At 40.6% G+C, this 23073-nt stretch overlaps 1 protein-coding gene and 1 long non-coding RNA gene across 4 annotated transcripts; one reads left to right on the top strand and one right to left on the bottom strand.

The window, feature by feature from the left end:
- The first annotated feature begins 56 nt into the window (after positions 1-56).
- On the top strand, positions 57-12943 carry OIP5 (Opa interacting protein 5). 2 transcript variants are annotated; one of them, XM_038138980.1, is made up of 5 exons: positions 57-395; positions 530-596; positions 1657-1710; positions 2254-2335; positions 3602-12943. In XM_038138980.1, the coding sequence occupies exons 1-5, from the start codon at positions 62-64 to the stop codon at positions 3674-3676; spliced, it is 612 nt and encodes a 203-aa protein (XP_037994908.1). In that variant the 5' UTR covers positions 57-61; the 3' UTR covers positions 3677-12943. The 2 variants fall into 2 exon arrangements, with proteins under 2 accessions (XP_037994908.1, XP_037994907.1); XM_038138979.1 differs by having other exon boundaries at positions 1588-1710.
- Positions 12944-15012: 2069 nt separating this feature from the next.
- Positions 15013-21388, bottom strand: LOC119701830. Of its 2 annotated transcripts, none has more exons than XR_005257198.1 (4): positions 20739-21388; positions 16624-16659; positions 15853-16073; positions 15013-15044 (listed from the first exon to the last, which is right to left on the bottom strand). It is a non-coding gene; the product is annotated as an uncharacterized LOC119701830 (long non-coding RNA). The 2 variants fall into 2 exon arrangements; XR_005257199.1 differs by lacking the exon at positions 20739-21388 and adding an exon at positions 20506-20724.
- Between the last annotated feature and the right edge of the window lie 1685 nt (positions 21389-23073).

Raw genomic sequence — 23073 nt, 5'->3', positions numbered from 1 at the left:
CCACGCTCTAATCGCGGCACTCGAGAGGCGGGCCCCGCGCCCGAACGTTTGGCGGGAGGAGATGGCGGTGCGGCAGCGGCTGAGACAGCTGTTCCAGGACCCGCGCCCCGTCGGATCCATTGTGCTGGAGCGGGCGTCCGCCGCTACCGCCTGGGCCTCGCCGCCCCCGCCGCCCCCGCCGCCGCCGCCGTCGCCACCTCTGCCAGCCCTACCGCCGTCGCCGCCGTCGCCTTCCTTGCCGCCGGCCGCGGTGCCGGCATCGCCGCCGCGGCGGCAGGGTCGGCTGCCGGACGAGTGCGCCGTGTTCCACTGCCGTGGCTGCTGGACGGTGCTGGGGGACTCGCTGCAGCTGTGCGGGCAGGAGCCGCCGGGGCTTAGCGTCCTCGTCTGCTTCAGTCAGTGCCTCGTCGGGCCGGCGGGTGCTGAGGTCTCGCCGCTGCCCCGAGCGGGCCTCGGGGCGGGCAGCGGCGGCCGGGCGGGGTTGGTCCGGGAGCTCTCGGCTGCAGCGCGTCTCTCTCTTTCTCCTCAGAAGTCACCAGCGATGTGACCTGGGAGAACTCGCTGCTGGTCGGCCTGGAGGGAGCCCTCCTGGGCTGGTGCGTAGCTCCCGTAGTTCTGGCACCGGGCATGCCGGGAGTGGCCGCCGCGGTAAATCGTGCGGGAAAGCCGGGCTCCGGCAAGGGCGGGAGCTCCTCCGGCTTGTGCGCGGGGGTTCTGAGGGGCTTGGCAAACTCCCAAGTGACTTCTGTGCCTGTTTCACACTCCAGATAGAGAAACCTTTTGTAGGGATGTAGTTTTCACTTGAAATCAAAGAGTTTTGCTGCTATAACCTCGGTAGGTAGAGAGAAACATTCGAGCAATGCAGTAGAAGACAGATTAACTTGTAGGTCCCTTTCTTCCCTTCCCTAAAAGGTCTCTTACTTAAAACATCTCTGGGTTTTGTTTGGTTTGGTTGGTTTTTGGTCAGTTTGGTTTTGGGGGAAGGGGTGGCTATTGGTTGGTTGGCTTTTCTTAATACTGAAAACAAAAAACTTGTGCTGCCCTATTCAGAAACCTACGGTTTGCAAGGTTTGGTAACTCAGTCTAACGGGAGGAATGTCAAATGTCATCTAGGGGCTTACAGAACCAGTACCTTGTTTAAATTATTTCTAAAGGCTGTTTTACAAACTGTCAGGACTGGGAACTTTTTCAATATAAGACTTGCTCTTTTTTTGAGTTTTTTTCCTTGCCTTTCTCTCCACATGGGGTAATAATCTATTTTATTAGAAAGAATTTACAACTGGCACATGTATTGTTTTGTTACTTAAATCATGTTTGAGTAGAATACTCTAAACCACTCTGTAATGATAAGATGTGCATTTTCTTCCTTAATAGCAACTTCACTTATTAGAGAGATTACTTTTTCACAACATGCCAAATTTTTTACTGTTATGTTGCTTTTGTACATATTACTTTTTTGAGGAAGAGGCGTTACTATGCCTTGGATTTTGCCCCAGCGGAACTGAAGATTTGATGCTCTCTGACAAATATACAGCATCTGTGGTTTCAAAAGCTTCTGTTTAAAAACGCTTCCCTTTCTCCTTTTAGTGCTTATTATTTATTATTCTGTCGGTGTTGTGGCTCGTCTGTGGGCTTCATTCTTTATTCTTCTGGCAGTGACCTGGCGCATCTCCGGGACTTGTTCTGTTTCTTCAAGGACAGCATCATGTGGTGAGTAGACTGCATTCGTATGGTCAGTGACTTCACAGGTAGTTGTAAGTCACTGTGCAACTAGCCTACAACTAACAAAAGTGGTTTGACTTTTGTCTGAGCACATTGGTGTGGGATTTTAATATTCTTGATGTCTAAATTATGTTGATATGAATCCCTTTGATTTGCTTTGCACATCTTGAGAGTCCTTGTGTAATGTAAGACTTCATATTTAGTTGTGTGCAATGCTGAAATCTCATCAGTTCCAGATTAATTTAGCTAACGTAAGGTGTCAAAGTGATTCCATGATAGGGTGAGGACCCGACTGTAACAGCTGTAGGACTTGACTATAGCACCTACTTATAGCAGGTGATGAGAGGATCTTGATTATGTTTTGAATATTTTCGTAATTACTACTTTCGGCAGCAACCTTGTATCTGCTTTAAAATAATCTTAAACCTGTTTAAGATTTAATCTAATCTTAAAATCTGTTTAAATAATGCAACTATAGGTTTTTAAACTGTTTTTCTTGTGTTTTTATTCCTTTCCCCTTTTGTTTTCCAGTTACCTCTTAAAAAATCAAATGATTATAGAAGCTTCTAAGGTGAATTTTCCAGCTGTGACCTTAAAGAAACACATGCAGAATGTAAGATTTCCACAATAATGGAAAATACTTTTAAAATGCTGATAATTTTGGACATTAATTCAAAACCATTGACACAAATGTGAGGTTTTTTAGTGCCCAAGACTGAGAAAAAGCTGCCTTATTTGACAATAACTGACTCAATGCATGAGATGTAAAACGTTTTGTAAGACCTCTAACTGCAGAACATACCCAAATCTAGCTAAATTTTGACAAAAGTTTGTTATCCTTTTATCTCTATACCTTGCAAAGAAAAAAACCCAATCATTTATACAGACTTGGCCTAAGTATTACGACTTGTGTTGTCATTGTTGAAGAATTTAAAAATAGATTTTTTTTTATTTGAAAGGTATTTTTAAAGAGTTGTATTTTTATGTTTGTGTAAGCTCAAAACAGCATGGCAGTATTTGTAGTTTCAGAGAGAACTCTAGGACCTCCCTCCTGTTTTGGTGTTCAAATTGGATGTTCTTATCTGTAACCTGACCAGTTGTTATGTTAGTTAATTGCCTGTGCCTTAGCTCAAATGAAGTTATTGTGTCTAGGAGACAGGCAGCATATCCAGTATTTATGTGATAATTTGTTCATTTTTTTGGGAGGGGGGTGAGTTTGTTTTAGTTTCTCTTGTAATGGGCCTTTTACATTTCTTTTGTCCTCTTCCAAGTCATCTTCCAGTTTCTATAAGATGAGAGTGTTTTTACAGTTCAAGTGAGGCTAAGATACAAATATCTTACCTAGATAAAACTTCTGAAGTCAAGACATGATTAAGTAATAACACATAATTAAAGTAAAAATACCACAGCACTTCATTGCAAACGCAAATCATGTGACTGTAGAGAGTTTGCTTGTTGACTACAACAAGCTCAGCATTTGGCCTTTTCGAGACATAATGCCCACATGTATTCCTAGGCTAATGATGAAACAGTTTGTCCACATATTGTCAAGGAAGGTCTGGCTGTGTGAAAACTTGAGTTAACTAGGAAAGATCAGGTTCATCATAGTAAAACTGCAGCAACTCCATCTCCATCTGCCATTATGTCTCTGGAAGGGCTGATACTGGTACACATTGATCCATCTCCTGTTTTTAGTGCAGCCCTCTGATCTGGGTGCTGGTTTTGTCAGTACTAAACATGCAGTATAGAGATCAAGCCCCTCTATATTTTCCCATCTTGAAAGTCAGCTGCTCTTTAGCCACTTAAATTGGGGTGCAGGTCACTCAAAGATCCTGTGGACTTTTTTTGCTAATTTTAATACTCTTCTCTTTTTTCCTAGATGAAAGAAAAGCTTGTGGAGTTAAGTAGTCGTGTAGAATTATTGACAAGGAAGCTGGATCAAATAATTATGTAACCAAATAATTATGTAACAGAATGGCCAAACTCTTCCACAGATTCAGATGACTTACTATCAGGATATGCAAGAGTTAATGCCAACTAATACCCATTTTCAAGAACTGCTGGCGTTGTTTCTGCATCTCTGCTGAGTGTGGTCATTACAAAGAAATAATGCACCAGACCAGGTTTGAGTATTGATCTGTCATGTGTGTGGAAAGAACTGATGATGAAGTGCATCCCTTCAGGAACACCTGAGAATCTGACATACTGAAGTTATGCTTGGAAGACTGAATAGCTCACCCATGCAGCATGTTACTCTCTGAGGCTGTGTAAATCTACTTTGGTATTTCTAATGACTTCAAGGGGAAAACCAGCCTTTGAAATACTGAAGTCAGGTTTCTGGAGCTATGCAAAACATACTTAACCAGGTGATGCTATTCAAGAGCCACCATTACAGACTGAACATTCTTAAAAACCTAAAGCTCTTGTCCTACCTTTTAATACAGACACATTGTTAATGGCAGCCTTGGTTTTAATGGCAGCTAGATTTTGGTCAAGTGGCTCAGTAGCTACATCTGATATGTGAGCCACTGCTAAATGGACTCCTGAAGGGTTTTGAGATTTGCATGTTTGTGTTGCCTGCAAAAGCAGCAGACGTCACAGATGCTGCAGTGTTCTTAGAGCATGAGTCTGGATGGCACCATGGAGGCAGAACACAAGGTTTTGAATTTCAGGCAACCCACATGCCTGCCAAGTCTGCTGAAGTGCAGCCCCAGGAACAGGACTGAGTCAAATTTTGCCAGCTAAGGCTGGGAGCAACTGCCTTGAACAGATTTGAGCATTTCTTTTTGGAATGCTAACTATGAAACCAAGGAACAGTCTTCTGCACAATTGTAGAAGTACTGCTTTCCTGAAGCTATGATTGCCTGTTGCCTTCAACTGGCCAGTGAGGATGTTTCATAAAACATACCTACTCGTGGCTCATTGGCATCTGTCTCTGTTAAAAATTGGTTCTGCTTATTTCCAAATATTTAGAAAATAATTTTACAGAAAAGAAAGCACTACTTACCCTTTGTTACTGGGACAGCATATCCCTAATTCTTATTTTTGGAAGATTAAGGTCCCTTTTCCTCTCCCCTTTATTGCCTAAAGGGCTAATGTTTTTCCCTAAAGGGATAATGAACTTTACGGAAAGTTTAGTCATTGTCTGTAGTAGTCTAGAGAGGATTCTATTTACTTGATCTGCTTAATTCCAGTGATGCAAATTGCCTTTTCCTTCCATATATATGACCAGCAGGTTGCAGACCTCATTGCTGCTGCTGCCAGTTCTGTGTTTTGTCTTTTTTGTAAAATAACTGCTTGGAGCAGAGGGAACAAAACTCACTGTAAGGCACCTCAGAGGTTTTAGGTGGGCAACTGGTACTTAGGCTACTACTAATGCTCACTGTGCTGCTTTCTGTTTGGAAGTTCTTATGGTCTCTGTTCATTGTCGTAAGCAAAACCATAGAGTACCAACAGTTGTTCTGCAAGGAGAGGAGGGACTCTCACAAATTCTAATACTACCTTTGTAGGATTTCCTTAGTGCTTGTGTTGTTGTTGCATGAGTCTAAGAAATGTGATTGATATTGTTTGCTTGGGACTGATTGGGACTGTTTGCTTTTGCTCTTTCATTCTAGTTTTGGCACTGAGACTGTATTTTTATATCTGTATTATGAATAATGCTATATTGTTTTGCTTCATTAGTGCTGATCCCTAAAAGAAAAAGAAAGCTCTCAGTTACATTTTTGTACTATATTTAAAGTTGTGAAGAAGGAACTTCTTAAATAAAAACTGAAACGCAGAAATTCATATAGTCCAAATCACTGCCAATATTATCTGAGTCACAGGCCTACTTCTTTTCCTTTGATTATTTTGCAGAGAAAAACCATCACTTTATCTTGCTTGGGTCCTCATTTGTTATGAAGCATTAAAGTATTGGTTCCACAAATTATATTACATGGCATGGATTTAAATAAATAATGGGTATGTGCTGAAGAATAGCTGGTGAATTTTTAAACTGCATTTCTGTAATCTTCGAAACTGGCAGGACCTCCACCAACCACAGAAGAATTTTTTTGGAAGTGCAGTCACCAAAACAATAAGCAATATGTCCATAAAACAGTCTTCTGAGGGTTGTTATTTTAGGCAATCAATACAAGAAGCAGAGAGTTTCTGCTACCCTCTAAAACCCTTGAAGGGATTGAAGTTATGCATCTTAGCATGAGTGGCGTAACAATTTTTGTTTAGCTGCTGTTTAAGTCAGAAACTCTTGTGCCTGAAGTCTGCTGGGACAGCTGGCCCCAAAGCAGACATCCAGCATATATGAATTCAGCTCGAGTTGTTAAGTTTTGATAAAGCTACAGCAAGTACACCTCAGAAGTGGAGTGGAATGTACAGTAATTTGGTTAATTTCTCTTCTGAACAGATGACACATCCAGTTTTAGTGCATTCTCAGCCTGTGCTGCTTTATTGCTAAAAAAGTTTGTATACAGGTGCAGAGTTTCCAGGTTCATTTTTAAACAGTTCCTCTTTACAGTGTCAAAAGAATAAAATCTTATCTTGAAATCCTCAAAGATGCATAGATATAAAAGCAAGCTGCCTTTTGGAAAAAATCAGAATTTGCAGGGAAACATTCTTTCACTGTTACCATGTAAAACATGTGCAATGGGAGTACATAGTTTGTAGTCACACCAATAATTTCCTCCACTAATCCATGCAAGAATGCTATCAGAAGTTCAGTATAAGTATTCTTTAGCCTATTAAGTACTAAGGTAATTTTTAGGAATTTATACCTAATACTTCTCCTTTGCTGTTATATTTTTCTAAAGGAAAATAACTTCACTGATATCCTGAAGTAGCTTATTCCCCAGGTTATACTGAAGGAAAATACAAAGGATACAATGGCTTACTCATTACAATATTTAACAGACTTTAAAACCATGCATAGTGTTCTAAAGAATTAAAAATGACCATGGTTAACCACTGGGCTAACTTTGTCTTAGAAATTTTCTTGTTTCTTGAAGAAGTTGGCTCAAAGACTTTCATTCAGTCTAACTTGTGATACCATGGAATAGTTATCTTCTCTTATAATATTTTTATCTTCATTTGGCAATCCTTACATATTTAAAAAGAGCATTCATGGGTAAAACCATAATTCCCATTCTAAACCCAAAACACAGTGCTTTATGAATGGTTGGCTATGAAGTATGAACAGGAGTTAACTTGACACACCTTTTCTTCCTCCAAGACACTTCTTTTTACTTAAGAGAGAGAGGACTGAGCCTCTGTACATGGAGAAGTGTTCTGCACAAGTTAAGCCCACTTACAAAATTAAGCTAAGCTACAAGTATGGAATTCTGCAATTACAAGCCAGTATTCTACATGTTTAATTACAAGTTTAAACTTGGAAAAGTATTAGTGATGTAGGCTATGCCACACATTCTCTTATTTTCAAACTGCCAGAAGAAATTGACTATATTATCCACTAAGAGACTTGAATAACAGAGAACACACTAAGAGTTTACAGAAAGATGGCACCCAAATTCCCTTTTATCTAGAAAGTGAAATAAAAAGACAATTGCAACCTCTGTTGCAGAAGATAAAGTCCTTCAGTGATCAAATCTCATTTCTGTTTTTAAAAATCTCTTTAAAGAACTTAAAAAATATACAAGATTACCAGTATTTTCAGGTTCATTCCTGCAGATGCCATTATTGCTGGCTGGTACCAGTATGCTTCAGTACAGCTGCCTATGTGGCTAGAGTTACCTGAAAATACTGTCTCTTAAAAAGCTATTCAACACCTGAAAAATAAGTACTGTGCTTATTAATTTCAGTATTCTCCAAATAATTTCTGTCACCACGCTCAAGCTATTACTTACTGCTGTCTGGCAAATACTACACTCAATTTGAGTCTGTGGTTTCTTGTTACTCGTTTGTCGCCTTGGGTTTTGGGGTGATTTTTTTTGTGGGTTTGGTTTTTTTCTTTCCCACCAGTTGCTCCCCTGCACCATTTAAGAAACTCTGCACCCTTTTCCTTGCTACAGCTGCAGCAGGTGAGAAACCTCATCTCGCCTCTAAACATGCTTAGTTCATGCCCTGCTTTTTACATGCTCAGGACAGTGATATGAACCAGACTAGAGGTTATAAAGGCGAGTTCTGCTGATCCCGGTTCCTGATTTACAGTTTTGGTGCCATGCTTCTGTCCCTATCTATACATTCTGCCCCCTTCTCTACAGAGGCAGCACATTCTCTAAAAAAAACCCAAAATCTGAGAATCAAAGCAGGAAGTTCAAGCTATTGGTATATTAATTCCTATTGCTTCATTATGTATAAATGCATATCTCAATTTACTGGTAATAACTACATTACACTAGACATTTTGAATCATGCATAATTAGAATACTAGCTCTAAGATTTGGTTTGTGGGCCTGTGCCGCTTTCCTTCAGTTTCTCCATGCAGTTCTTCATGCCTCAGGCATTACAAACTACCTGCCTTTTATTTGACCTGCAAACACACTCATTTGGAGGGGAAGTGGAGAGAAGCAGACAGGATTTACATAGGACACACTGAACAGAAAGTTACCTTCTATCTTTAACTTTAGATGGGGTAAAAGTCTTGGGAGTTTGTCTATATTATAACCCGGTACACAGGCTCAGAGATACAAACACACTCTGCTGACATCATGAACACTGACACTTTCTCTAAAACACAGGAGGAAGTGTAGAGATTGAAAGGGAACAGACATTAGAATCCATGGTTAGTGTTCTGCACAGTTGAACAAGACACCCTGATTCAACTGTTGGCTTTTGTGTGCCAGTCAAAATGCTACAGGGGCAAAATGCTGGATCGTTCCATGAAAGAAATCAAATGGAATCTAACCTGAACTGTCATTCTGCAGCTCTGTACCTGATCAGCAAGCAGGATTATTAGTTCTGGAGGAAGACCAGCCAGTTTCCTAAGGATGCAAGAAGCAGTAATTTCTAAGATTCGTTATACATCAATAATAGTTCTACCTTCAATATTTTTTTTCCTTTTCTGCCCCCTTAAAAACCAGACTGCCAGCTCTTGACAATGTAATCCTCATGTAAAGTGTCAGTATCCTCAAGCTCAGTACAATTTCTTCCCACTTACTACCAAGAAGTCTTTGCAAGACTTTCTTTTTTCTCGTAAATTTGACAAATACCCTCAGTTTCAGAAGGTACAATTCCCAACACAAGTACTGGCCAGACCTTCTGCAGCAGCACTACTGGATATACAAACAGAATATATTTGTATCATCTGGGTTTAGTACTCCTAAAGGAGGCATGTCCATACTGGTCATTATACCTTTTGATATACCACACCCAAGAGTGGCAGCACTTGACACTTCCACTTAGGTTTAGAAGCTGTTAAAGAGGTTGAAGCAAAAGTCATGCCATAGTACAAGAGCTGAAAGGCAAAGGGATTCCTTTTGTTGCTGTGAATAGTAATTCCTGGTCTAGCAGCCCACAGAATTCAGATCATTATTAAAAGCCTGAACTGGGAAGTGTATATGGATAGCTTGCCTGACTACATCAGTCTTTATTTCCTCCCCCCTGTTCTGAGTGGATATACCCTCGAAGAATTCTGTTCAGCCACAAAGTTCATACTTCTGAAGCATGAATGTGACTTTGTTTTCATTATAATTTCATTATTATGTAAATGTACTTGCTGATCACAGACCACGTAATTTCATAATTTCTCTAATGTAATCAGAGAGCAATCAAATGAAGGTCGCCTATGGCCAGCTTCCAATTTTATCAAAAAATCAATAGTTGGAATTTAAGCTGATTACAATCTTTCAGATCAATTAGTTTTCATAAGCATATTACATATTAGCCAACACTTAATTTAGACATTCTCATGCTTATCCTGTTACTTTATACTGCAAAAATGCTCACAGCCCTCACAGTTCCATTATCAATTTATGAAGAGCCAAAGTGCTTCACCCCCGTGCTTTAAAAACACACAAGAAGCTTCCATTAAGCTAGAAGCTTACAGTCTAAATTACTTCAGCTTTTCAGAAGAAATGCAGCCAGATTGATCTAAACCTCTGCTTCTGTTCAGAACACACTATATGTTGGGCCACACTGTGTCCATAGATGAAGTATCTACACTGAAAAGTGTCAACTAGGAACAGTTTAGAACTCCTGTGGCTCTTTTATGCAACCCTTTGATAGCAAGCAATTTTTTGGATGCAGATCTACAGGTGAAGATCAATAACCCTTTGTGTTACCAAAGGCCTCACAGTGCTTTCCTCTGCAAAACTTCAGGCATCAAATGAAATAAATTATGGTCTGAAACAGTGTTTAGCAAAGCTGAAATTATTTTCTGCTGTAACATCTTTAGAATTCTACAGTTGTGCTTGGCATGCACAACTGTTTTGAGTGTCAAGTGCTCTTCAATGTTTTGTTGGGTTTATTTTAAGACTACCTCAGATTGGTTTTTATAAACAAAGTAAACAAAAAGTACTTCCCACCACAAAAGCTTCTAACTTTAGAATCGGGTTCTCTTCACAGCACAGTATTTGGAAAAGTTTAGTTTCTCAGAGAAACAGAGCAAGTGCTAGGCTACAGAGAAAGAAAAAAATTACAGGGAAACTTCAGCTATCCTTTCAAAGAGAACTGTCTGCCCTTCCCCCAGCACTCACTGACAGTGCTTCAGACATGTGGCAAAGCTAATTTTTCTTTTTTTAATATATATATCAAGTTCATTAACTTAGTATTCAAGTGCCAAATTCCCTCCAATGAGAGGAACATAAGAAGAATTCACCCTTCTTCTCAGGAAGACTCTTCACACAACTCCCCGCAGCACAGAGCGCCACAAACTTATTTGGTTATTACCCACTTACTCTACTGTACAGTCTTGCTAATGCAAGTTATTTACTATCACATGCAAAACAGTTATTGCTACTAAAGTTCTATTTTCTTATTAAATCATCTTATGGCTTTGTTTGCATCAGGGATTCTTCCCCCTACATACTGTGCTATTTTGCATTCCAGTTTCAGAGGTATTTTTCAATTGATTCTCCCAAGCACTAAACTACTTTATTCAATGGTACAGCTACGTCCATTTAGAATTGAACCTGACTCTTAGCACAGGTGCCCCAGAGCTCTGCTGTAAATGGCCCACCTGTCCAATTTTCTCAGAAATTTATTAGATGCAGAGGGTTGTTTGGTTGGTTTTGTTGGGGTATTTTTTTTCCCTGTTACATACATTAACTCTGCCTGGATTACTGTCATTGCACGGAAGTACATGCTTCTTGATTAATTACTTTAAAGATATATCGTACCAAAATTACAAAACCAAGCTACCCATTCCCTCCCTCCCCCTAATGGCCATTTACAGGCAGGTCTCAGGAAAAAAAGATGCAGTATCCTCTCTAAGCTGAAAGAGAGAAATGGGTGAAGAGCAGCACTGGCGTCAAATAAAAGACGTTGCCTAGGAAATCAGAGGATGCCATCCACAGAGCAATGCACATCTCAAGAATCATACCAGTCTCCTATTCGACCAGTCCAAGCTGCCCATTGAGTGCTAAATCAATTTTACTTCCCTGGTCTAAACTTTCCTTCTGAAAAAAGCAGAGGGAGAGACAGAAATCATTAAAATTGAGCTTAGAGCTGGAAAGCAAAACTGGAAGTTACCTAAAATACAAGATACTGAATTCTCAATAATACAGGGGTGGGGAATCTCTGATCCATTGGCTAGAGACAGCCTGCTGCACAGAACAACCTGCAACATCATTTTCCAACAGCCTTTGACCTTAACGTATTATCTCTTATTAAGATGTATGTAAATGCAGGATCCACCAAAGTTATTTTAAGATTCAATAGGATTTCAGCCAAAAAAGGTTCCCCATTCCTGCAATAAAGGAGAAAAGTCTTCTACGCATAATTAGCACATCACATTTTGCAACTATTAACTCATCACACAATGAGGATAATGTTTTGATAGCTGTAATAATCAGAGTCAGATCTGAAAAAAAGACAAGATTACTTAGCAGACTTTGTAAATTAACTGAAGGTAAGAGATGTGTACACCATGCACACAAACTCCTTATCATATTCATACTTTTGTGAGTATATCACAGGATGGGTAATAGATGGTTCAATAAAATTGAAAATGGAAGAAAACACCAACAAAGATTTAAAAGAAAAGAATCACACCCAGAGGGATGAGAATTATGGATACCTGCATACTCTAGCTTACTTCTGCAGTTGGACAGATAGACAAATATCAAAAAGTCAACTATGATTCTATGAAGCCCATTAAGTGAATGAGTTCCATTTCTAAGGATAGCATTGCCATTATCAAAGGGAGGATACTGCATGTTTAGACCAAGTTTGTGACATTCCTATTGTATCCTTTCTAGTGTTAATTACATTATCATCACTGTTTACTAATAAATTTGTCACTCAGAAATTGTAAAAAGACTACTAGGCTCATGCACTGGTCCTAACATGGCACTACAGTTTGCTACAAAGCACTAATGCTTATGGAACTATACACATCTCAAAATGGAAGACATTGGTGATTTTGTTGTTTTCAAACAACTTGTAACATCATTTTGTCCACAAGTATTAAAATATATATATGTATATATATATATATATGAGCTATTGCACATGCCCCTTGTTTTTGTAATCTTTCACATGGGAAGATTTCCAACCAACATAAAGAAAAAGCGGAGCAAGGAAAATTGAGTCAGATGAAGCAGCATTTCCAAACACAGCAGCTCTTTAAAGGTGCTGGCCAGGAAGGTACAGCAATGGGGGTCTTCTGGGCATGCACTATTGGAGTATTACTTCTGTGAAAGCCACAGACCCTTAACCTAATAAAATCCTGATGTTCTAAAATTAAACTCGAAAACTAATGCTGCTACACTGTCATGAACAGGAGTTAAGGAAAAAATCAGTAGCTCTACTTTTTTGTTACAATGCCAGGTTACAAAATATTGAGTTTAAGGAGCTTAGATTATCAGCTCTCTAGTCAGGCAAATTTGCAATTTTTGTACATGTCCACAGAAAACAAAAAATACCTTCCTGTCCCCCAAGTATTTTGTCATCAAGCTGTGCAAGAAACAACTGCTATCTCTAACATCAAGAGGGGTAAGTATGGGCAGAAGGAAGAAAATTCCCAGATCTAATACCACATACCTCCCGACCAATAATCCTATGATATGGACAGTATTTTCCACCACTTAGAGATGGATCCTGCTTCTACAGACATCTCCATTAAATCCTATTGACTTCAACGTAAGGAGGTCCTAAAACAAAGTGTGCTTTTTTAGTTGCCTCCAATGCCAGAAAGTTCAGACCATAATCAGCAAAGTCAGGCCAAGCTGGTAGTTGCCTCATCAAGCTCAATGTTAACTCTTATCACACAGCTCACCACAATGTTACACACAATTTCAGAGCACCTGTCTTCTCATTAAAGGTGGCATTACTTGGATATGCAGCGTCCTGCCCACCACTCTTCAAGCTTACATGTCTGCTCTTTGCTTCATGGAAACACAAAATGGGTAAAGCTGTCATTAAATCCTATTCTAACAAAACAAGTCTAAACACAGACATTACTTGGAGGATTAGGATCAACATTACTTGGAGGATTAGGATCAACATCAACACTTGTCCTCACTCTGCTATGGAACTTGGTCCCATAAAATGTCACCACATATTTGATACTAGAATGCTGCCCTGGCAATCAATCACCAAGATTTAAGAAGGATTTCAATTGTTTGCTTTTTCAGCCATTTTCAGGCTGTCTGGCTCTCTCCAGCAGTTTTCTAAAAGGAAAAATAGAACAAGAAATCTAGAACACTTCCCCAACTATTTTAGTTTCTCCCGTACTTTAAGCTAGCAAGCCACATTTCTAAATCACAAGCTTGGAATAAGGTGCACTAAAAAGAGTTTCAGATTTCAGGTGGAATATAATACATATCCCAGTTCTGGTAGTTTTTTGCCAAAAATCTTACTTGTTATAGATAATCCCATAGCAGGGATCATGTAAACAATACATGCTCCCATCTCAGAATGACAGAAAATATCCTATATAATCACAAATTACATAGACAAAGAATCTTGTGTAAACATGAGAACAACCAGATTGTGCCTTAGTTTGGGAAGGAATAAGAAGAGCCAGAAAAAGGACTGCACTAAGTATTTCTGCTCTCAACTCACCCCTCTTACGTGGCTAACATTCCATTTTCTTGGGCCTATTTCTACCTAGATGGAGGAAACATAAAGGTCCTCCCAGTCACGAAAGAATCAAAAAACAAGATTTCATCAGCAGTAGGAAAAGCTGAAATTGTGTCAAGGAAGCCAGGTAGATAAACTGCAACTTTACAGCTCTGGTCTCTTCCATCCCATCAGAAGTTAATTTCTATAATAAAGAAAGATGTTCTGCCCATCTCTTCTACTGTACAATGGTCTTGTTCCTTTTGATGCTAAGGATTCATTAGAAGCCTGAGGAAGGTAATGATTTAATGCAAACCTAGTCATTATGCTGTTACCCCAGAGGCCTTCAAAGCTTCCTTTTTCTTTGCTAAAAATGAAATGATGCAGAGTAATTTCTTCTTCAGGTGAAAGCTCTTCATATCCTGCACTTACAGAGGTTCACACATGCAAATATACATTTTGATCACAGCCTGGGATACACAGTATAGACAAGGTGATTCTGTATTTGTTCTTGTGCATTAGCTGCTTTATGTGAGTTGACACCTATCTACAAAGTCAAGCCTGGGACCTGGACTAGAAAATACCTGTATGAGATGCCCCTAGTTGTTCGCTAAGTTTCTTCCTCATGTCAGAGCAGAAAACATTCTGGTTTTCCTGCTGCAACTTTTCATATATATCAGGTCAGTCCGACACAGCAATGCATGCAGACGCTTTATCTGCTAGGAATTCCAATTTGACACAGTGAAGTACTTAACCTTCCTAAAATTAAGAAGGAAATACCAGTGAAAAACACCAGCTTCCACTTGCATCTGATTACAAAGTATTTTTCATTTTAAAACAGAACGAAGAAAGCTGATTGAAGAGCTGGCACAGAAGACATTTTTTCAGGAAAACAAATGTCGATTTCTGTTACTCTGCTTCTGAGTTTTGATAAAACAGTGGGCTACTTCTGTGAGGAAAGTCATCTGGTGAATCAAATGTTTGGTGAGATGATTCAAACAGAAGTGGACAGATCTTTGTTCATTCAGCTCTGTGGAAATGAAGGACGGATTTTGCTTGCTAGAAGAGAAATATCCACATTTTATAGCCTTTGAGCAAATAAGAGGACCTTCTTCACCTTCTTCACCTTCTTCACCTTCTTCAGAGAGGATCTGAAATTCCAAATTAAAAAAACAGGGAAGGTAGTTTAGGAATCAGAATAAAATCCATTCAACGTTAAAATGCCCATCAGTTCACTACTTTAAAAGCCTGACTCCAATGGATAAAATTATCTGGTTTCACAAACAGCAATAATCCCTTGGTCTGTAAGATTCTGTATCTAACTTTAGGTGGCCATACTGGCTCAGGAAACACTTCAGAAATGCTGAACTGTACACTTACTCAGAAGCGATGCAGCTAAAAATACACCACTGTTAATTAGCTGTGGGGCTTCAACCGTGCCTCCAACACAGAGATGACAACGACGAGGCAGCAGCAGAGTGCACATGGCACAGAGCTCTGTACTCTGCTCTAGCAGGTCACAGCTCAAAGAGACATCATAAACTACCACCCAACTAATGAAACTGTCAGTGCTGGAGAGGAGAAGAGCACTTACAACAGTTTTAAGATCACGAACATTAGCTTCTTACTTTTACTCAGGTCTCCCCACATATCCACAGCATAGACAAATTTCAGTAACTCATCTTTTCAGATCTCCTGGCCTTCCATCAGTGATACTCACCTGGTACTACCTAGTTACAGCAGCTGTTAAGACATTATATTTTTGCATTAAGTTGGAAGCTACCATGGGTGCACTCCTGCATCGCTATTGCCAGAATGTTTATTACCATTCTCTTGTGCTAAAATAAGAGATGCAAAATAGAGAAAAAAAAGGAAAAAAAATCTTTCTCACATACAAGAACATGAGAATAACTAACCTCTTCCTCTCTTTTCCTTGTCTGTATTTCTTATTTTAATTACCTTAACCATTCCGTTGACCAAGTCCAGAAATAGTCTTCCAGTGACAATTTTCAGCTCCTGTGTTAGAAGCTGTGAGTAGACCATGAAAATGGAAATATAGCACATGTCACTATCAATATCTCTCTTGAGTCACTCAAATATTTCAGCTGATCATGGGGTTGACCATCAACTGTTGGGAAAGTCTTATTCTTATGAAGATGTGGAAAAACAGGCCTGGAGAGCTGCAATAAAACATGCCAAACGTTTGTGACAGAGCTGAGAACAGGATATAGCCCTTTGTTGCACACCTTAACTACCAGAATATCTTTAATTCATTCACTGGAAAAAATAAAACAAAACTACAGAAGTTTATTGTAATCACAGAATTTCTGAATGTACTTTTTTTCCATTTGATAAATTACATTTGGTTATTTTATCATCCTTCAAATCCTATCATTTAACTAATAACACTTTTAGGAAAACTATTCCAAGTTAATACAATTTGTCTTAGCAGAGCAAATGACATCTCAGGACAGAGATTTTATAACTTTCAAGGCATTTATTCTTGTTAGAACATCTAATAGTCAAATCAATGTTTCTTTAAGGTGAAGCCCAAGCATAAATCTGACACTGTGGCAACATTCCAGTTCTCCGAAAGCACACTATAAGAAATTAAAATCTCAATGACAGATTTCTTTGGTCAGGAAAAAGGAAACTAAAACAGCTGACAAACTTGGTTTAGTACCTTACTAAAGTTATTTAGTACCTAAATAACCTCCCAATTGTACTCACCATTATTTTTGATCATTCCACATCCTCTTCAGTGAGCTTAGAAAGAAAGAGATAATAAACAAAATTAAATTTTCATCTAGGAAGCAGCTCAGATCATACATGAATATCTGCACAAGACACAAAATATTAGCTGTACCTTCCATGAACCAGTTAACATTTTTAGACTTCCTACATAAAACATGCTGACGTTATTTTTCATATTATCAGATATACCCCCTCTTTTAGTTTAAATCAAGAGAACTGGACCCAAGTGTGGAAGAGCCAGGACACACAAACTTTAAATAATTGGAGGCACACATTTTGGTTTCATGGGAACTGAGATGGACACATATTCAGTCTCCAGTAAGGCAAGAAACTCTTTCACGTTAATAACAAACTACTGTAGTGAGGATGCTGAGCTGACAACCTAACTGGAAGAATAATGGATTGCTATAAGCAGAACTATCTCATCACACAGAACCTAAATTATTCAAAATTCCTCAGCAAAGGATTATTAGCTTCCACATTCCTGCACAACACAGCATTTCTACAAGCACCATGCACCTGGACCTTCAGAAAATCCCCAGCTGTCAGACAATCCTTATTTCAGGGTAGTTACATTCTTCCCATGTTGTCAGTTCTGATCCTTCCTACTCAAATTTTCCCTCAAGAACCAGCCAAGCACTATGTGACTTTGAGACATTAAGGAACCATGTCTCAAATGGTTCACAAAAATGCTTCACAAAAGAACTACCTTGAAAGGAAACAGCTACCAGGAGTGGTAATTAATTGGTAATAATCCCAAACTGCCTTGTCATAATAGAAACCACATAGCAGAAACCAATCCAATCTTTGAAAAGCTGGGGCTTCTTTCAATAAGACTGAATTAACTCAACTAAACACTACAGTAAGTCTTATTAAAAAAGAAAGCAGCTGGTGACATTTAAAGCAACTCAAGCAAAGGAATGGTTCATCCAACACTGAAATTCAGTTCGCTTTAACCTACTTTTTTAATTTTAACAAGTTCACTGACTTTGAATGCCCCAGTTTTTAACTACTCTGCTTGATACACTCTCTACCTGACTTTCATCAATTACATGAGCACAGAGTTCACAGCAGTCCAACAGAACTTGCAAATGCAACTGGATATATTTCAAGGTTATTGAAAATGAGCAGGCACTGAGACTGATGGTGACACTATCACCTCTTCAGATAAAAGCTAGTGGACATTACAAAGAGAAAAAATGCCATTTTTCTTGTTTCATACCGTACTGAACATACAATCAATTGATGTGGAGCAAGAAATAACTGTGAAAGCTCAACACTGCCTACACGACTCCTTGTTAAAAATTCAAAATGTATTATTTTCATTAAGTCTTGACCTATTGCCCATTAATTTTTTTGCTCTACCATAACTAAAGATTAGACTCCATGAACTTTAAATCTCACATTCAGATAGGTGCCTGTATCAAAGAAGTTCGGTAACTTCAGGAATTCCAAAGCCAAAAGGAGATGAAGTAGTATCTCACAAATAAATTTACCAGCAAAACTGCAATATTTGTCTTCTCATATATATTAACATACTGTATTACCAATCCACCAGGACGGCAAAAAAAAAAAAACCCACAAAAGTCGGTGTTCTGACATAATCAGCACACTGGAATTGGAGACTATATTAATATAATAGTATACAGCTACGCAACCAACTTTCACTCCACCCTTCATGCTCTGTTTTAAGGTACAACAAAAACTGAGATCCATCAGATCTGGCTTTCCAAAATACTATCTTTGACTTTTACACAGACACAAATCCTCCAGGAAATGAGCAGAACTAAAAGGACTCAGAAGATTATTCCTCTTCTCTTGCCTAGAGCCTGAGAAATATGAGGAAGCAAGGAAGGAAAGATCTAGAAAGAGGTTTATATAGAAAGACCAAAACACAAAAAAACTGTAGTGAAGACCTATGGAGAGATGGAAAGCAAAATTAGATCTACACAAGTCCACTGTGGTTTTCCCTATGGCTTAAAAACTGCCAAATTTAACCTGGAAAGTGGACAACGACGAACGCTTAAATTACAAACACAAATACAACAGAAAGCAGCTTACAGTCCTGCAAAAAATTAGCTGCCTTCATGCTCTTTTGGCTTTCTAGGCAACTTTGAACTAAGCATCTAAATCCAAGCTACAAGGCAAAGGTGAGAACTTGCAAAAGAAAATCTAAGACTGGTGTGACTGGAGAAAGAACACGAGTGCCTGAGTGTGGAGGCGCCAAATGTAACACTGAGCAGGAACTGGGGGCTCTAAGGGGCTTATGTTAGCAGCACCCAGGTTAGCAGGTCACATCCCCCTGCCACTCAGAAGACACCCAGATCTGCAGACAACACTGATAACCCGCAGAGTCAGGACAATGCAGAGACACAGGGCAATGTCCCCTCTGGAAGAGTACACAAAGGCACATCTGAAGCCTAGAGTGGCTGCCAGCCTAGCTCAGGAGGCAGTAAGGACCTGACAGATGATGTCCCCTGTCAACACAATCTGCCAGTCTGCTGGATCCATAGCATGCTGCCATGGTGCCTGGCTGCTGTAGAGACATCTCAGGCACCACACACACTCCACCCTAAGTTTTTGTTTCACTCTGTATTTTTAAATAAAACCCCTTGCCCCTTTTACCAGGTTTCCAGAGCACATCTACTTCATTGTTGGTACGATACTTTAACAATACCTTGCACCACAGCAGAGAAACAGGGAAAACTGCTTGAAGACGAGCTTTCAATTCTGTGATACACACACTGTAGGAATGTGCTCTAGGAATACTGCTCAGGCAAAGAAAAACCCTTCTTCCACGCTCTATTTTAGAAAAATCCTCTTCTTTTTTTTTAATCCCCTGAAGACTGTGCAGGTTTTGCATCTCAAACTCACGTAACCTCTGGCATGTCAGGACTGGTTTCAACCACTGCTCCTTTTTTAGTTTTTAAGAAGGAACGTGGGAGGTGTTCGAGTGATACTCCGACTCTTCACAAACTTTGTCAGGTCTTTTTAGCCTTGGCTGGCCCATGACTTCTGAATAAGAGGTGACAACCATGAGATGCATAGCCTGTTCATGCAAATTTTCACACTGCAGACCCACAGCACTGTGGGCAACATTGTAAACCAATGCATATTGATTTGACATATATCAGAGCAACAGGAAATTCTGATATTATTTTTAAGATACTACTTCTCACAGCTTTTATGCATTGAAAGCAATTAAGAATAAATACTAATCCATATGAATTTCTTACGGCTAAAGTAGTGTACAACTTCACACAAAAGCAAGCTGATCACTCATTATTCTTCTAATGATAATATAAAACGGAATTGTCTTTATATGCAGTATGCCAAAGACAAATCCCCTGGCATATTTTAAAAGTTCATACACAGACACGTATAAGTAGAAATATTCATCAGTAGCAGCATCCTGTGTCTTAGTGTTATGTTGCTGCTAAGATGCTATTACTGTTACTAAATGAGTAATGTTGCACACGAAAACCAGTAAAATGTTCCTTAAGAAATTTTTCTCCTAAGTAGCTACTGCTTTCAGAACTAATTATAAGACATGCTTATACTTCTTTTGAGTTACTTCACCAGTTACAAGCAACTACTTCATTATTAGGTCATGTGTGCTAACACACCACGTCTCCACAAAATCTGAAGCTATGCTTCTCATTTAACCACTTCAACTTGTTTCTTGTACCTGACATGCAGACTGAAAATGCAGTCACAATTCTGGGATGAACTCGAGATTCTAAGAATTGCTATCAAATACAGAACACAAGGAGGCTCATGCTAGTGACACTAATTCTTTTGCTTTCAGTAAGAACAGTTGATTCCCCCATTTTTTAAATTCAGCTTTAAACTAAGTACCATTCTCTTGCAGAAAATACCACAGACAATTCTGAAGAATTCAGGGCATACCTGGCCTGCACGGCACTAATCTGGAAAGAAGAGATAGTGCATTTAGCAATAGTTTCACATGTTTCATGGTGTCTTAAATTCTTTTTATCTTATTATCAACATGAATTTATAAGGTTAAATCAAATTCCACTATAATCTCTCCACTTTCCATAAAACTTGTTTTGCAGGGTAGATTTTTGTACCTTCTGGTTTTGTCAAACAACTAGGAAGCCATCCCTTTTGTGCACTTCTGTGTCAGCACTACAGACATAAAAGGTTATATCATAAAAGGATATAACCATTCAGATTAACGGAATTCATCCAGCCCACACATCGCATGAATAAGAACGGTAACAGCAGCGTAGCTGTATTCGGCGCTATGCTCGTAGCCAGACACGCGAAGCCTCATTTCAGATGATACATTTCGGTTTCCCTTCCCCGGGTCGCAGGTGTCGCCAGTGGGCTCGGGGTATCGCTGTGCTGGGAACAGGCTCTGCCGCTCGGCCATCTGCTGCAGCCCGGAGCCGGAGCTGCAGGACGCCCTCGTCCCCAGCGCCGAAGTTGCTCAGACTTTAGAGGGCGGCGAGCGGGTCGGGTGGGGCCGGTCCGGTTCCGGCTGCGGTCCGTGCCCACACGGCCACCGGCCCGCTGCTCGCTGGGGCCGGCGCGGCGAGGGCGGCCAGCCGCTCCCGCTGCTCCGGCCCGGCGCCGCGGGAACCAGCCCGAGCCCGAGCCCGAGCCCGGGCCCAGCCCAATCACGAGGCGGGACGGGGAGGCGGGTGCGCGGGCGCTCGGTCCCAGCCCAATCAGGGATCCGGCACCAGGCTCCGGGCTGGACGCAACCGCTGCTCCCGCCGCACTCACCTGAGCGCGGCCGAGGCCGCGGGGCCGCGGCCGGCCCGGCCCCTCCGCCTCCTCCGCCCCTCACTCCGCCATCTTCCCCTCCTTCCCCCGGCCTCCCGGCGGGGGCTCGCTGCGCCCGGGCCCGCCCACTCGACCGCGAGCCTATTGGGTGCCGTGCCCGTGCATCAGCCCTCCGGTTTTGGCTATGACTGGCCAGCGGCGCCGTCCATCACGGGACTAGCCTCCCGCCTCCAAGGCGGCCCGCTCTGATTGGCCCTGGGCAGGGCACAGGGAAGGGATTGGCTGGGGCGGCGCGAGCGGGACTGGCCCGGGGCGAGTCCCCCGGTGACCTCCACGGGGATTTAAAGGGACCGCGACGCAAGGGCGGCCGGGGCGGGGACGTGGGGTCCCGGTCCGGCGGCCCTACAGCACCCGCTGAGCTCACCGAGCATCGTGGTTGCTCCGAAAGGCGGCCTTCAGTCGTTCTGCCTTCAGTCATTCTGCCGGGTTTTTGTCATCCGCGATTTTTTTTTTTTATTTTTTTTTTTTTAGCAGCGGTAATTTTGCACTTCAAGCTGACGGGTGGATGCATTGAAGAGTGTGAAGAGGAGTACGTACCCATTCAGAAAACTCTCGAGAAACACCCCCGTCTCACCGTGATTCATCCCAGATTACTACAAACCATTTCGCTGGAAATTTTAACACGTGCGTTCAAACATTTAATACAACGCTTTTCTGCCGCGTCACGTTTTAGAGCAGACTGCAATGAAACGCCTTTGCTAACTTCAGTATTATGCCCACATTCTATTTACAACCAAAGCTCCAGTTTCAAAGAACCAAAAGCACGTTTTTATGTCCCACTGTACAGTTACAGAACATAACTTTTACCCCTGCTCTTCATGAGTCAAATCCTGTATTTGGATTCTTTTCTTTTCCCAGTTGTTGCTAAGCTAAGGGCCCTACAGGTTTCAGTACTGATTGGATATCAAACCTACTTCTGCTTTCTACAGTCTTCACAATACTCTGGTAACCAGCTGCAACCACTTATTTCTGCAGTCAAGCCTCCAGCCAGTCTCAAACTTACGGCTGCAGATTTGGAAATAGACTATCCCTAAATAGACTGGAGAATGGTTCATCTGTATTAAAAATCCTATCCCTTGTACTACTTTTTCAAAAGACAAAGACGAAATATTAAGTAGCTCTGTCTCTGAGCTGCCAACATGTTCACCTTCAAGATGACCTTTCTCAAGACAAAAATACTTTTATAAGCAACCAGGCATGCTAAAAATACTACTTTTGTGGAAATTTGCTTGTATCTGTACAGCTTAGTTAAATTTAACAAATTTAAGATCTCAGGTCTCTAAAACTCCTCTTACTGTCTACCACCTTTTAAACTATATGTTATATATACAGTTTTCAGAATATTGAGTAAGATAGTTATTTACATGTGATTTATTCTGCTAATGGCAAAGTTAGATTCTGATAGTTGAGAATCTTTGTTTTATTATAGGAAGGTTGGTTGTTCTTTGATCGATTGTGTTATGAGGGCTGTTTTTGCAGTACATCTGTTAGACCATTTGTGTTCACCTTCAAGCACATTAGCAAAAATATCTGACATCTGAGGTGGGAGTTTGTAGGAACAAATGTCACAAACGAGCCCTGCGTGTCCTCTTCTGGAGCTCATGTTTTGCACTA

Source organism: Motacilla alba, chromosome 5 (assembly GCF_015832195.1).
Source record: "Motacilla alba alba isolate MOTALB_02 chromosome 5, Motacilla_alba_V1.0_pri, whole genome shotgun sequence".
Classification (NCBI taxonomy): Eukaryota; Metazoa; Chordata; class Aves; order Passeriformes; family Motacillidae; genus Motacilla; species Motacilla alba.
This window is presented reverse-complemented; position numbering and strand designations above follow the sequence as displayed.